The 16,989-nt window shown below is 35.5% G+C and overlaps 2 protein-coding genes across 2 annotated transcripts; both read right to left on the bottom strand.

The window, feature by feature from the left end:
* Positions 1–1,871: 1,871 nt before the first annotated feature.
* Positions 1,872–2,651, bottom strand: LOC126727107 (uncharacterized). The gene has a single exon (XM_050432605.1). The coding sequence runs from the start codon at positions 2,530–2,532 to the stop codon at positions 2,158–2,160; it is 375 nt and encodes a 124-aa protein (XP_050288562.1). The 5' UTR covers positions 2,533–2,651; the 3' UTR covers positions 1,872–2,157.
* Positions 2,652–13,320: 10,669 nt separating this feature from the next.
* Positions 13,321–13,989, bottom strand: LOC126728718 (uncharacterized protein At4g02000-like). Its single transcript, XM_050434505.1, has one exon. It carries the CDS (start codon positions 13,987–13,989, stop codon positions 13,321–13,323), a length of 669 nt encoding a protein of 222 aa, XP_050290462.1.
* Positions 13,990–16,989: the final 3,000 nt, after the last annotated feature.

Genomic DNA, 16,989 nt, shown 5'->3' with positions numbered 1-16,989 from the left:
TACTTTCAGTAGAAAAGGTTTTCACCCAAGGAAAAAGCAAATTACCCCCTAGAATTTCAGGAATCTTCAGAGCTCTTTCCAGAGAATCCTAAGCTCCTCCCAGTCTATATAAAGAAGCTTTAATAAATATATATATATATATATATATATTTTTTTTTTTTTTTTTGGGATGTTTATTGATGCTCTACTTGAGTATCACACTTCACACAAGGGTTCAATTAGCATCCAATAAATTTGCAATCCTATCTTTATATTGCTTTTTTCTCATGGATGGATTTGCCCTTTGCTTGATTATTAAACAAAGGTCAGGCTGGCATTATTTGCATTCAATAAATTTTTGCACACTGGACCAGGCATGCAAGCTAAGTTGCATCATATAATTATCAGTGCAAAAACAGATATATGATGATGAAGGGACCATCCCGCATGAAAATGCTTTTGGATTTTTGGAACACTAAACATAAGACAAGCCCATACAAGAGGCGGCTTTGCCCTGGTCAGAAATTAATGGGTTTAATGGGCTGGGCTGACTATTCGAAGCTTAAGACCAAAATTGAAGTTGGACTTGGAACAGGTTGAACTTTTCATTTGATAAACGTGGGTTTATTCTAGTCCTAATCAGACCGAGCCCCCAAGGAATTAGTGCATGAAAAGTTTCGTGGTGGCTTTTTCTTTCTTATTCTCGCACACACCATTTGGTTAGTCAAGAAGAAGAAGTATGGCAACGTGAAAATAATACTTGGTCAAGTCTTAATCTATACGTGCTAATGGATAGGCTTCATGATATATTCAATGTGCTAACCTATCGTAGACACAGACACTAACATGGATACGACATAATGACATGACAATTTTACATAAATTAGGACACGGGTATGGTGATAATACATATATAAATTGATTATTAAATATTTTTATGTTTATTTTTAAATATTGTTAAGCATTTATTTATTTTTTATATAATGCTAGACTTGTATCAATTTAAGAGCAATAAATGATAATAAAGTGAATTCATAACTAATATATGATATTTATTAATTAGAATTCAAAAACTAAAGAATAAGATCTACGAGAACAAAAAAAAAAAAAATCTAAAAGAGTAAACCAAAAATAACTAGATAAGCATTCAAGATTAAACTAAAAATAAATAAAAGATAAATGTCTAGACTGTGTCCTGCAATTTTGCTAAAATAAAGAACATAGTTGGGACACATGGCAAAAGTGTTCTAGGCGTGTCCTGTGTCTGACACGTTACGGCACCCTCAAATGAATTCTATGTGCTTTCTAGGTACTATTTGCTATGAACTATAAAATAAATAAATAAAGATATGTCTAGTGTGTCATTAATTTTCCTTTCATTTGGGTTTATTATTATTGTTATTATTACTGTATTATTTTTGTAGTTTTTTCCGTTATATGATGAGCATTATTTTAAGGTGGTACCTGGTAGCTTGAAGTATTTGTGAGAATATTTTTCTACTACACTGAATTTGAATTAAAGATATAAGAAAAGTAAGCATTAATTGTGTTAAATTAAAAAACCAAAAAGTTCCCTTGTTCTTCTTTATGAAAGTTAATTTGTCCTCTTATTCTTTAATTAATATAATATAGACAAGAATGGAAGATCTTACTTAATCACTTTAAGTAGATTCTCTGCTTTCCTTTTCTTTTTTAATGCCTATAGATTTTCTATGTCTTGTGTTGTCATTGAGAAAGTCAAAGTAATTATATAGACGCGTTCGGAATCTGAATCAAAGACCAATTCTCAGCAAAAAAGAATCAAACACAAATTTGTATGCTTTTAAATTTTCGAAATTAATAATTAGCGAATGAAAAAGAAAATTCTAATTTTTTTTCTCAGACGCATCATATTGTGAAAAACTGGTTTTATACAAATCCAATTAAATGTAAATTAAGGAATTGAATCCCTGAAATCTCAACATACAATGAAAACTCCTATAAAAAAAAAAAAAATATATATATATATATATATATATACAATGAAAGTTAGATGCAACAGACTTAACTATTTACATGCCTCTAGCTTTCAAAAAAATAATAATAATAAATGCCTCTCCCTCTCACCCACTGAATACATTCATATTCTAACCTCTACATAAAATGACATATATGCACAGTGATGAGCTTAATTGGCTATTAATTAACCTCTGGAATGCTTTGCAGGGCTGGCCTCCATGACCTTTGACGTTCCAACTCATATTTACCATCAGCAGCAGCTTCTGCTAAACGAGCAAGAACTTGTTCCATAGACAAACCTTGCATGTTTACCAACTCTTCCAGCTCCTTCTTTGTAATCTTGATCTTCACCTCTCTTGCATGATTATTACCAGCACTTGCAGAAGAGGAAGACATGTTACCAAGAAGCCTATGCCTTTCCACGTTGTTGCCTTTATGGTCATGATCAGCTTCAGCAAACATTGCATCATGGTGGTTCTTTGAAGAATTGAGGGAACCCCAATCATCACCAGCCCATACCATTGAACTAGATTCACGTCTCAAGCAGTTTCCCATTTTGGGTTTTTCACAAATTTGTAAATTTTCTCTTTCTTTTGGTGATGAAAACCAATTTGTATATTTCTTTGTTGTGTGAAGAAATTGAAAGATAGAGAGGTTTGGTATATATATAGGTGTTTGAGTTTCATTGAAGTTTTATCTATATATCTAGGTTCCAAGAAACCACTACTACGTGTAAAAGAAGATGTGCACACGTAGGATTATATGAAGACAGCTATGACGTGGCTATCTAATAGCGTGGTTGGTTGACCAAATAGCACCGTCTACCTTTCATTTCAAGAAGAAATGGAATGCTAATTCCTATAAAAAAAATTAATTAATTGCTAATCTGATTTGACTTTTAAGTGTGAAATGGATCAGAAGGAGCATCTACTAGAACACAGTAGTGTGAACATAGATATCCAAAGGGCATCTTTTACTTTGTTTTGATTTCATATATATTTTTCATTTCATTTCATTCTAGTCTTAATTAAACCTTCACGTGTGGGTTTGTTTTCGTAGACAATATATCCAATTTGGCCATTTCTTCTTCAATCCTAAGCTTCATACTTACTTTCCCTTATCCGGATTTAAGTTTTCTCAAGTTTTAACCCTTTACCACAATAATGTATAAGCAGAAATTATTTCATACACCAATGAATAATTTTGAGTAGTCTCTTTCGTACGAGCCTTATAAATGTGATTTATTATTAGGTCATGCTAACGAATACTCTTAAGGTAATGGTTAACAATTACCACCGCACACCTTTGGTGCGATGGTCACTCCACAAATATAAATACTTGTGGGGTATGAGGTGTGAGAGATAAGGGTCAGGGTTCAAGTCTCTAGAAGGGAGTTTCACACACATATACACTTAAGGTATGTTTCTTTAGAGGTAAAATATAGTGGACGGAAAACTTTGAAGATAAAATGGGAAGGAAAACATTTTAGAGTGTGTCTGGTTGAGTGGGTAGGAAGGAAAATAAATAGTGGGGCTCAGGTGTTTTCTCTCCTGCCCTACTAAAATTTTTTTTTCCCAAATTGGAGAGAAAACTAAAAAGAGAAAATGAGGCCACTTAATGGACAAAACTGCCTATGTACTTTTGCAAATGAAAATTCGTCCAATTCCTTCTTCTTTTTTTTGGTGCTGTGGGACTTTGCCTCCCTATTTTTCATTTTTCTTTTCATTTCCTAGGTTGGACGTTGGCTTCTTCTTCTTCTCCCTTTTTTTTTTCTTTTGGATTTCCTAGGCGTTGCCTTCTTCTTCTTCTTCTTCTTCTTCTTCTTCTTCTTCTTCTTCTTCTTTTTTTTTTTTTTTTTTTTGTTTGTTTTAACTAGACATGATTTTTTTTTGGACATGATTTTTATTTTTTAATAATTTGGGTGATTTTTTTTGGTTGTTTGTCACTTTTTTGTTTTAATTGGCTATCATTTTTTAACAAGGGTATATGAGTAAATTTATACAAACTCACATTTTTCATTCTTCTATTTTTCCACTCCCAACCAAACAAAAAGGAAAGAAATTAAAATCTTTTCTATCCTCTCACTTTTCCATCCTCCCACCATTTTCTATCTTCTCGCTTTTTCACCCCTCCAACCAAACAAATCCTTAGATTAGGTTAGAGTAGAAATTCTATCTTGTATCAACAAAAAAAAGGGGGGGGGGGGGGGTAATGGTTAACAACTCATTTTAAGAAAGTTTAGGCACCACTTTTATAAGAAATGAAAAAAGTTGTCAAAATATTAAAATTTTTTTTTCCTTTTCCCATATAAATTTTCTCAAAATGGATTGTTAACCATTACTCTAAGGGCATCCGTTAGCATTTTCCTTTATTATTATATGAAAGAAAAATGTAATATATATATTGAGTATGCTAAATAATTTCATTTTTTTTTACGTGCACGGGTGTCTGGAGTTTTTCGAGAGACGATTTATTCTCCCAAATATGTATAATCTACACATCACACACACACACAAATTAATTTTATGAAAAATTGACTTGGGCTGAGTCCAAGATATCAATTAAGAGTTTTAAACTCATGATCTCATGGAGACCAATCCCTTAAGAATTTTCACTTGTTATACCATTACACACACGTAGCTGTCATGAATACTTGAATACATTTCAGCGAAAAAAAAAATACTTCAATACATTGATTATTGGTTCCTGTCCCTCCACGTGTTTCTTTATGTTTATGTTTAAACACGCAGACCATTTAATCAATTAAAAACTTTCACTAGAATAAATACTAGTTAACTTCCCACATCTAATATTATACATTTATACTGCGTCAAATATATATATATATACACACACATTTATACTCTCACATACTTCTTTATTGTATGTTTCAACACACGGGTCATTTAACTAAAAGTAAACTTTTTTGCTAACTATAACAAATGCTACTCTGACCTATTTAACTGTCCACATCTAATAATATACTCCCACGTGTTTCTTTTATCAATTTATATATATATATATAGAGAGAGAGAGAGAGAGAGAGAGATTGTATTTTGAAATAGAATCAAATAAATGGGACCAAAAGTCTTGTAGTTCAATTGACATTCTAGTGTTTTCTAAAAGTCTTGTAGTTCAATTGGCATTTTAGTGCTTTCAAAAAAAACATTTAGGATTCTATTCATTCACCCCTAGCTATCGATTTGTTAAAAAAAAAAAAACACACACACACACATATACACCACATTGTATTTGATTGTACTGTTAGAATATATATGTGTGCGAGTAGTTTAGTTGGTTTAATAATGAAATCTCATCTTGAATACTAATAAGAAGAATAAATAGTTAATATAATGTTATTGAACTCATACCCATTAGATTTAAACCTTTTGGGTTAAACAGTATCTCTATATGTTATATTAACAACTCAAACTGTCTCCCCAAAATATTTCTCTCCCCAACATGTACATGTACGTGCTTACCTACTTTGTCTACGCAAAATTTTATGAATTTTTTCCTGTTTGTTATACCTGCATTTATATGTTCCTTTGGGTTGTTAACATGTAATGTTATCAAATAAAAGTCAAAATTTAAATGAAGCCCACCGGAAATCATAAGATTGTTTAATTCAAGCCCACTGGAAACACGTGCCACAGAGACAGAGACAGAGAAAGAGAAAGACAGAGATCGTTTCGCCGATAGATGTATAATTAAGGATAGAAAAGGCTATAGTTATGAACTTATGCTTCTCCACGTAAACAATTGGCTTTAATAGTCGACGGCTTGCAATCTCTCTAAAACTCAAACCAATAATAAAAGTTAACCCAAATCCACGTCTATGAATTTCATTTCTGCACGCTTGGAACAATTCTTGAGGACCTCATTATGAAGAATCCTTCAAAAATATGATACAATAATTTTTTTAAATATGTCAAAAATATTACAACTTTTTGGAGGTGAAAAGTCTAAGATTGAATCCTGTAATGTGAAGCACTCGGGAAATGACTTCATACTCTCGGTTCATGCTTATTAGCTTTTTTAATAAGACTGGGTGCACAGCTATGACTTATTTGGATCTTTTGCTCCCGTAGACCAGGACCCATCGGGTTAGGTGTCATTATGGTTACGCTCAGGTGAAAGACGCCAACTCAAATTGCTCCCTATCCAATTTTTTAGTTCAAAAAAAAAAAAAAAAACCATATATATTACAACTTTTACTACCTACAATTTATAATATCCTTAATATCACTCTACTTTCTTAGTATATGTCAAAAATATTACAACTTTTTCAACCTAAAATTCATATTATCTTTAACACCACTCTAATTTTTTTTTGAGGTGACAAATTTGAAGTTATTTTCTTGCACTCGTCACAGAAGAAAAGTGTTCCATGGTTAATGAAAGAGTTCCAAAGTAGTTTTCAGCATGCGTGTGTGCGCTCGCAAGGGTTAAAGCTATAATAATACACTTGTTTGTGATTTGGACATCTAAGATCGGCCGCCATATAAAAATAAATAAATAAATATATAAGAAATGATAAAGTTGACTTAAATGGAAATTTTGTTACGTGGAATATATCATTTATAATTCATTTGTTTCATTCTCAAAATAGATAAATCTGTATTATTTTTGTTATTTATTTAAAATTTAATTTCATTGTTGAACAAAGAAACTATAATAACTAAACTAGACAAAACATGTACAAATAGTCACGGTTACTATTTATTTCTTTGTTGTTCTTTTGGACTTCAATTGGGGATACTCTTTCTTTTCATTCTACTGATAAAATTATTTAAATGCATATAAGTTTCACTTTTTTTTTTTTTTTTTTTTTTATTGAGATATTTATTTGTTTGTTTGACATTTTTTTCATGATTTTTTTTTTTTGTTGGTAAAATAGACAATATATTGCAAAGAAACTAAACAGCTACATCATGTTCCAGGCAAAGCCTGGTCATATACATGCCATGAAAGTCTTCTTCAAACACATTAACAAAGTCCACAAGCGGACTTTCAAAGGAAATAAAGTCTAAATTCCTATAAGCAGCCATCCTAGCAAGAATATTGACACACCGGTTAGCTTCGTTGAAATAGTGCTTAAATTGGATTCATTGAAATCTGCAAATCAGCTATCTACAGTCATCCAAAATAGGGGAAACTATGTTATTCTCATAGTCTGAATTTTGAAAGATATCAACAATAGCTTTTGCATCAAGCTCAACAATAATGGAAGTAATATTTAAATTACAGCACATGATGAACCCATCACGCAGACCCCACAACTCAGCCACAAAGCTATTAGTTTACCCAATACGTCTAGAAAACCCAGCAACCCAGCCACCTTGATTGTTCTTCACAATTCCCCCACACCCAGCTAGACCCGTGCTGCCCAAGACCTATGTTGCACGAACACGGACACGTGGATACGTGGATACGACAATTTTTGAAAAATAAGGACACGACACAACGGTTAAATAATTAATTAAATTTTATATTTAGGCATATTTTTAAATATTTTTAGACATAAAATATGTTTATGTCTAGAATTTAAATTATGTAAAAACTACAAATAAGTAAACTAACACCCAACGTAGTACAATAATACACAAAATCTTCAAGCACTTTCAGTATTCATTTTAGTAAAATCACCTACAATATTTAACTTTAATAAATAAATAAAACTATAGCATGACACACAAAAACAAATTTATAAGTTATAACTAATATAAAAATAATAATAAAATAAATAGGACAGAGGGCACCCACAGGCCACAGTAGCAGTTAAAAAAAAAAACAAAACAAAATGCGTTATAAATAAGTGAGTAATAGTACATTCACCAAAATTAATATCGGAAAGAAAAAAAAAACAGAGAGAGAACAGAGAAGAGAATCAAGAGATCGGTCCGCGCCAAGAGAGAGAGAGATCAGAAGGGACAGAGGACAGAGGGCACGGCGTCGACGTCGGAGCTCGCCGATCGGCCTGATCTAACTCCGGCGAGGGACAGAAGGCAGCGGCAGCGACAGAGGAAGGGTGGGTTGAGAAGAACTTGAGATGTGGTTTCAACTTTCAGTCTAAGAGACTCTAAACTTGCTTTATTATTTTAGGGTTATCACAAAATCAATGGTATTGGTAAGTCCACGGTCAAAATCTGTGATTTTTTTTTTCACTGCTGGCGCGTCGGACATGTCGGAATTGCGTCGATGCCGTGTCAAAAAAGAAAAAAAAAGGGACACCGCTAGACACCGGAATTTGGCACGTCGTCCCCGTTCCGGTGTCCGACACGTGTCGAACACGAACACGACACCAAAAATGGTGTGTCTATGCAACCTAGCCCAAGACTAAACCAACTGTGTTCAATTTGCTCCACCCTTCTGGCGGTCTCTCCCACCTAACTTCCTTCATAATGTATCAGGCTGGATCTCTATATACGCATACACAGTACATAAACTCCCTGGTTTGCGCGATGTTGTCTGTTGCCAACCTTGGATTGGGGTTCTTCCTATTAAACACATCATTGTTCCTGCTTTTCCATATATTCTAAATTGCAAAAGGGTCGATCATCTTCCATGGGGGTTGACCAGGCAGTAAGCTACGGTTCATCTTCCCATTCAGCATAAGCCACTCTTGCAAATATGTCATCTAAAAGGCTTGGTTAGTGTTATAAACACCCAACTGCATCCACACGGCCTTAGCCCAACCACAATCTCTAAGGGCATGCATAACTGATTCCACCTCCACTCTGCAAATAGGACAAATCTCATCATCGCCCATTCCTCTTCTAACCAGGCATGCCTTAACTCCAATACTCTCATGAGCATACCTCCAAAGGAAGGTCTTTATTTTTGGAAGGGTTTTTGCTTTCCATATCCAACCCACGGCAAAAGGAGGACTAAGACCAGAATTTTCAGCAACATTATTGGCACTTTTAAGATCAAACACACCCCTTGGATTCTCCATATCCACTAACCTATCCCTACCTCTACCTGTCATAGCTATAAGAGTAGCTTGAATCATCAACTTGATATCCATAGGGAATTCAAATGGGATTCGATCCCAATCCCAACCCGAGTCCACCATAATATCCTTCATTGCCCACTGATTTGCTTCCTGAGTTAAAGGCCCTTAAATTTGCTACCAAAGGGGTCCTTTTTTTGTCCAATTCCCTGACCAAAAACTCAAATTACTCTCCCTCCCAACTGTCCACATGCTTCCTCTATTAAACACCTCTTTTCCTTTTTTTATCGCAATCTAAATATGAGAGCATGGTAGTCTATCTGTATTGGCTGCATTCATCCTTCGCTGATTGCAGTATTTCTGCCTTAAAACTTTGGCCCATAAAGCTTCTTTTTCAGTAGCCAGCCTCCAATTTAGCTTTGCCAACAGTGCAATATTTCGCCCCTTTGCTGTTTGTAGTCCAAGACCACCTTCCTCTTTAGCTTTGGTCACTTTTTTCCACCTAATCCAGTGCATTTTCCTAACTAAATCTGAGGAGCCCCAAAAAAAAATTCCAATTAACTCGGTCAATGCCTTCAAGTATTTTTCCCAGGAAGTTGTGTACACTACATAACATAGGCAGGTATCATGGTTGAGGAGGCTTGTATAAGAACTGATCAGCCGGCCAATGAAAGCATATTTGCTTTCCAACCCCTAGTTTTTGCTTCACCCTATCCAAGATGAAATTATAGCCTTGAGGAGACGTTCTGGGCTGTTTGATAGGAAATCCAAGGTACTTGCCAAGTTTTGGAGTGGATGCAAATCCAAGGATATCACAAAGTGACTCTTTAGTGTCTCTATCAACATTAGGTGAAAAATAGACTCTAGATTTCGCTTCACTCACTGATTGGCCTGATAAGTTACAAAAGTCATCAAGGACATCTCTAATGGTTGAACAATTAATATAATCTGCTTTGGCAAAGAAAACAAGATCATCCACAAAGAGCAAATGAGAAAAGGCCGGGCCATTTCGAGAGGCCTTAACAAGCTACCAAAGATTTTGACTGCATTTCTCTTCAATTAGTTGGCCAAGGAAGTCCATGCACAAAATGAAGAGGTACGGTGATAAGGGATCTCCTTGTCTTATCCCTCTTGAGGGGTATATCGAGTCAAGAGCTTCACCATTAAATAGCACCGACGTATGCACCATGGATACACAACTCATAATGATGTCAATGAGATCCGAAGGAAGGTTAACTCTAATAAGAGTTTCCCTTATGAAGCTCCATTCTAGCTTGTCATATGCCTTCTCCAAATCAATCTTCAATGCCTTATACCCAGCTTTCCCTCTCTTTTTACTTAGCGTATGGATGATTTCTTGAGCTATTATGACATTATCAACTCCCTTCCTACCCGGAACAAACGCTGCTTGAAGAGGAGAGATTAACTTATCCAAGTAAGGTCTCAACCTAACAACAATGATCTTGGTTACAATCTTGTATCTTGTGTTATACAAGCTTATAGGTTTGTAGTTTCCTAGGGTTTCTGGGCCTTGAATCTTAGGTATAAGGGCAATATGAGTGTTGTTTAAGTATTCTGGAACTCTGCTCTCAATAAAAATCTTTTGTACTTCCTCAGTAATAGACTTGCCTACAATCAACCAGAATCTTTGAAAAAAGCCTGCATGTAGCCCATCCAGCCCTGGTGCTTTAAATGCTTTAAGAGACCATAAGGCAGATTTAACCTCATCCTCTATGGCAGCTCCACTAATGCTGATTTTCTCTACCTCAGTTAATCTAGCTTGGCATTGAGACCTTTCAGGTGCTGCCTTATTGGCACTAAGTGGCGAGGTGGTGTAAACTTCGTCAAAACCATTCCTAACAAAATCCTTGACTTCATCCACTTCTGAAAACCATTCCTCCATTGCATCTTTAATTGCCACAATCTAGTTTCTCTTTCTCCTAACTAAGGTTGATACATGATAAAAGGCAGTGTTTCTGTCACATTGTATCATCCAATTGACTCTTAACTTAAGATCCCAAAGCTCCTCCTCCTGATTCAGCACCATATCAAGCTCCTTCAGAAGATTATTCTCTATATTTAACAGAAAATTGGATGGCCTAAATGACAATTTACACCAAATGCCATTTTACCTTGCCATGATGTTCTTCTTCCTAGCAAAAATATTACCAAACTGCATCTTGTTCCAATTGGTGGCATCCTTAGTGAAATGCTTTATAGCCTCTTCAAGTGCATACGGATGCCTCCAAGCCTGGCTAACAACATAAGGGAAAGTAGGGTCTGACAACCAGCAAGTCTGGAATTTAAAAGGCCTATTCCCTTGCCTTGGGGCTCTAGGAAGCACTTGGAGCATAACCGAGCAATGATTTGAATGACACCTAGTAAGGTGCACAACCCTGGCTTCAGGATATAAAAGACACCAACTAGGGTTAACAAAGACTCTATCAATTCGTTTCTGAATAAGAGCTTGAACTTCCCTCCTGTTAGTCCAAGTAAACTGAGGCCTCGAAAACCCAATGTCAATCATGCTGCACTTGTCTAAGCACTCCTTAAACAACAAGGATCTATTTACACCAACAGCCCTTCCCCCAAATTTAACTTCTGCCTGAAGAGGCTCATTAAAATCCCCAGCTAATACCCAAGGCATATTATGAAGTTCAACAACTTTATTAAGATTATTCCACAAAATGTGCCTTTCAGCACTTTTACAACTAGCATACACTACAGTAAATAACCAGTCTAGGTTAGAGTTTCTTACCTTAACTGTCACATGAATCTCCTGCTTCATGCTCATGAGAGGAGTAATCTCCACTCTATCTGAGTTCTGGAGCAGCCACAACCCGCCATTGTATCCAATAGTTCCTGTATGAACAGCACCATCAAAGGGCAATCTGTCTGTTATCTCCCTTGCCTTGTCACCACCCACCCTAGTTTCCATGACCACTAGCATTGCCAGATTATGATTATGGACCAGCTCTTGAATATGACTCTGAAAGGAGGGCTCTAATGTGCCTCCACAATTCCATACTATGGTATTCATGATGAACTGATGCTGGGATGTGGGGCACTCGTCAATAGGAAGCATCAACTTCGCCTCCTCCTTTAAATTCCAACCTATCCGCTTCAACATATCCAATGACTGTCTTTCCCCTGGAATTAACGTTACATTGTGCTGAAGCACCCACATCTCCATCTCCTGAGACATTACAAGCAAACTGAACATCACATATGGTTGAAAGACTTGAATTTGCTTCGTGGTATTCTTGTTTCCCATGAGGAAAGTGGAGATTGGTTGATTCTCCAGCATTCTTCACTCTCAGAGACATTCCGCAAGACTCTCTTCACATAGTATAGGTACTGTTGAAATCTGCAGTATTGTTTCCCATACATTCGCCTCTCCTCCTCTATCAACGGTACATCCGCCAGAATTGCCACCATGGATTCCTCATCTTTGCCCATACCGAGTCTGTTAATGGCAGTCCTCCGTTCCTCACACTTTCTACTGTCAGAGGGAATATCCACTTCCATGCCCTTCGTAATTTGTTGTTAAACCACCCAATTACTCACATCAGATTTGCACGAATTTCTACGATCACCACCTTTGGAATTTCCACTACTATCCCCTTTAAATTTATAGCCCACCTCTGGCCAGGGCATGCTTGTGAGCTGAAACTAAGAAGCAACTCTTGGTTTTGATTCTTCACCTGAACGTGGCTTACCTCCTCCATCACAGTTAACTTGGTCACCACTTGAAAAAGGAGTTCTTTTTTCCTTTTGGGAGTGCACTATGGAGCCACTATGATCTTTCTCCATAGCGCCTATTACAAAATCTTGGGATGCCCTGGCATGGGCAATGACCTTTTTGCTCTTAACCGAAGCTTTAAGGTTGGGCTTAATCTGGGCCACTTCATCTCCAACCCGGAAACCCATGTTATCCAAGTCTAATATCTTTGGGCATACATCCGTAGGAATTTGGGCTTGAGCATGCGTGTCAGTCCGTATGGTTTGAAGGGAGCTCGCCAATTGGGCTTTGTTAATTACTCTCGGAGGAGACAACTTCCATTTGGCTTCTCTGCTAGGCCCAATATTGGTCTCCACCTTGCCAAGGCCCGTACTAGCATTGACTCCATTCCCACGAATGCCTTGCATCTGCTTGGAGTAGTCGTTGGCAATTCCAGGAGGGGCCTTCCACTTCTTTGGGTTTTTGTCCCATTCTTTTTCCTGCCAACCACTACCCATGGCCCGTACATAGTGTCGTGGTTACCGTCTTGCACATCTTCTTGCATGCCTTTGGTGAACCTCTCACCTGACTTGGCATTATCCAAACCATGCTCTTTGTGTGACTATTCTCCTTTGTCCTTAACAACCACCGTTTCCACCTCATGCACTTAAGAACATTGACGGATTGTGTACGTGCAATTTTCCCTCCGATGACCCATTCTTCCACAAGAGAAGCACAACTTTTGAATACCCTTATAGCATACTGTTTGTTCAAACTTTCCAATTAAAATTGCTGTGATCAAAGGTTTGTCAATATCAATATGAACACAGAGCCTAGCAAACCTTCCTTTAGCTTCAGAGGCAGTATAAGTATCTATTCTGAGAACATTGCCAATGGATTTCCCAATCTGAAGAAGAGCTTCCACATTGTAGTACTCAATTGGAAGCTTATTGAGTCTTATCCATACTACTATTGAAGTAACACTCGTGGATGCTGGTCGGAAATTCAGCTCCCATGGCCTAATAGAGAGGAAATGCTCACCAATAAACCAAGGACCCTTCCTAAGGTTATTTTCATAATCTTCTTTCAATGACAACCTCACAAGGAAAAAGTCATGCCCCAAACCCACACAGTCTAGCCTACCAACGGGTTTCCACATGGATAGTAGTCTACCGTGTAGAAAGCTGAACCCAACCGTTCTACCATAGACCTTGATAATGATTGCTTTGGACCATGGAGTGCGAATGTGTTGCTTGAATTCTTTAGAAAACTTAACAGTAGCTAGTCCTTCACGAAGTACCTCTACTTCCTCATTTGAGTCTTCATCGTCTTCCATACAATCACCAAAATTAAAGGCCTAGGTGAAAGCACTAGGTATTTCACCAACAAGCTTATCCTTGAAGGATATGGCCCTACTCCATGACCCCTGTCCACAGCTTGGAGAGGAAGATCCCGAATCTAGACCTCCTTGGAAGCCTGCATAGCTAACATCTTTAACCTTCTTATTGCTACGTGCTAACTCTTCTTGCTCTTCTCGAGAGAGAGATGAGGAGAGCTCCATCATTATCCTAACAGCTATTCTTGAATCAATACTTGCTAATGCAAGAAAATGCTTTTACATTTTTTTCATGATTGAGGCATTATCAAACCCACTCAAAATTGTAATCAATAAACATTAATCATAGTGCTCTTATGTCAACCCTTTTCATGGTATGATAGCTCTTAGATTTTTAGTATTATAGGACTAGGAGGGCTTGTCAAACCCACAAGCCCAAGCCATGTGTTTGATCCAATTAAACCCGAAGGGTCATGAATGATTTCAACGAGTTGGGTGAACAGGTAACAGGTTTGGATTTTATATACATATAAAAAAACAAAAACAAAATCAGATTATATGGCAGAGTGGTGGGTTTGGAACCCAAAAAAAAAAAAATCAACCTAACCCAACTAAAATAAATAATCCTTTATATTTGAAACGTTCCAAATATAAGAGAAAATATGATAAATAGGTGTAGACACCTTATTTTGCAACTCCTTTATTCTCTTTGTTTTAATGAGCTTCTGTTTCCTCATGTTACATGAAACTACTTTCTCCTATCTCTATTGTTTTTCTTCCTTAAAACAGAGGATTGTGTTCCATTTGGTTCCTTCTGTTGTGCAAAATCCACATGGCTACCCGTGAAGCCAAACCATTAAAAGTGGATAATAAGAGTCAATTTTTAACCAAATAATCCTGAGCATACACCAAACCAAAACAAAACTATATGATAAGAACTTAGGGTTTATGTTTTATTTAAGAAGAGGGGCAAAAAAGTAAATAACAAAATTGTATAATATATTTTTTAAAATTTAAATATATATTAAATATAAATAGGTCAAGTTAGGCGAATATGTGAATCTTATGACGTAAACCCAACCCACCAACCCCTAAAAACCAACCCAACCAACAGGTTGGGTGCATCGGGTCGGTTTTTGGCAGGTTGGCTGCACATCCCTACATAGAGCAAATAATTAATTCAAAAGGTAAAAGATAGCCATGTCACATACAACAAGTTGTATCTCTCTCTCTCTCTCTCTCTCTCTCTCTCTCTCTCTCCTATCAAATTAGAGATGCCAATATCAAACCTTGCTGGAGAAAAAGGTCTCACCCTAACAGGAAACTACTTTCTCCTTTCTCTATTGTTTTTCTTCCCCAAAACAAATGGATTTTCCTTCTGTTGTGCAAAATCCACATGGCTGCCTATGAAGCCAAAGCATTAAAAATGGATATTTGGTTTTCATAGCAACAAAATGATTTCTTTAAGGTCAATTTTCAGCCCTACGTTGGTTTTTCTCATTTAGGTATATGTTAAATTGTTCTGCTATTGCTAGATTTTTCCTCTTCTAACTTTTTAAGTTTGTAGAAATTTTTTGTTTTAATTAGGATGGTAACTTCTTCTCCAATGAGCTCTAATATTGGCCTTTAATGCACAACTCACTATGATGAATGATGATGTTCTAAACTACCAAGAAAGGCGTCTATACTATTAATAACAGGATTTTTCTGTTCGTGTTTCTTCATTTTGTATACTAAAATATTCTTACACAAATTCTTAAATTTTCTAAAATTCCTCTATCTTTTAGTTAAATAATTTTAAAATTTAAAAACACAAACTAGTTAAAAGAGTAATTTACTATTTTTTTTTAAAAGTTCCTAAATGTTAGGCTTTTGTTCTCCCTCTTCTCTAATATGAATTACCAATTTTTATTTTAAATTCAAATTTTCAAACTTTTATCTCACGTAGGAAAAGATCCTAAAAATTTGGACACTATGTCTATCTCACTTTTAAAATTATTCCACGTTATCTTACCTCTTTCTTAAATTTTTTTTAAAAAATACTCACAATTATTTTATATATATTTTTAGAGAAATTTCTTCTCCTATTTGAATTTCAATGCTTCTACATGACTACATAAAAGTTGGAAAAAAAAAAATCAAGAGTTTCAATTTCAAATTGTTTTTTCCATTCATATCAACCACTAACTCACGTACAAATAACTAATTAGAAGAGAAAAAAAAAAACTCATGTAACAAAAACATCTTCTATCTCACTTTTAAACATTATGACACTAAACCAAAAAAAAAAAAAAAGAGCATCATCACATGCGCGAAGCCAGCATAGGATGAGGCTAGTATATTAAATTGTATGTGATATAGCTATCTTTTACCCTTTGAATTAGTTATTAGCCACATGTTTTCCATGCAAATTAAAATGGGAGAAAACAAGAGGAGAGCCGGCCCCCACTTTAACCTCTTTTGATACTAGGGGTAAAATGGTAATGTTGTATAAATGAAAATTTTCAAGAATGAACTTGGTTCAAAGTTCAAACATCCAAATTTTAAGTGGTCATATATATTAAGCAATTACAACTAAATTGCTCCTTTTGTTGTGTGTGCGTGTATATATATTTGTGCTGAGATTCTTTTTGTTGTATACAAATTTGTGTTAATATTAATGTTTTATTAACGCTCATATTTGATTGGTTGATCCATGATCTTACGAATTTCAATGCACACTGTAGATGCATATGTAGGATTATCCTAGATAAATTTTGATTATTTCAAATTAAAAATGATTAAATTAAATTTATTAAAAGATTAAATTTTATTGGTGGAATAACTATAATTATAGTAGACATACAAGCACTAGATTATTCCATACAGATAATATTGTTTTTTTTTTAAATAATAGTATTTATCTAGTTGGTTAATGCATTTAATTTAAAAGAAAAGTTAATGGATGCCCTATAAGGTTGTTAGTTTATGAAATTTTTTTAGAAATTTTTTATTAGAAAA

The sequence above is a fragment of the Quercus robur genome, chromosome 5 (assembly GCF_932294415.1).
Source record: "Quercus robur chromosome 5, dhQueRobu3.1, whole genome shotgun sequence".
NCBI classification, from domain to species: Eukaryota; Viridiplantae; Streptophyta; class Magnoliopsida; order Fagales; family Fagaceae; genus Quercus; species Quercus robur.
Note: the sequence above shows the minus strand (reverse complement) of the source record. Positions and strands in the feature narration are given on the sequence as shown.

What these genes read in the sequence shown, in the direction of transcription:
- LOC126727107 (XM_050432605.1), bottom strand. Translation starts at nt 2,532, where the DNA reads ATGGGAAACTGCTTGAGACGTGAATCTAGTTCAATGGTATGGGCTGGT.
- LOC126728718 (XM_050434505.1), bottom strand. Translation starts at nt 13,989, where the DNA reads ATGGAAGACGATGAAGACTCAAATGAGGAAGTAGAGGTACTTCGTGAA.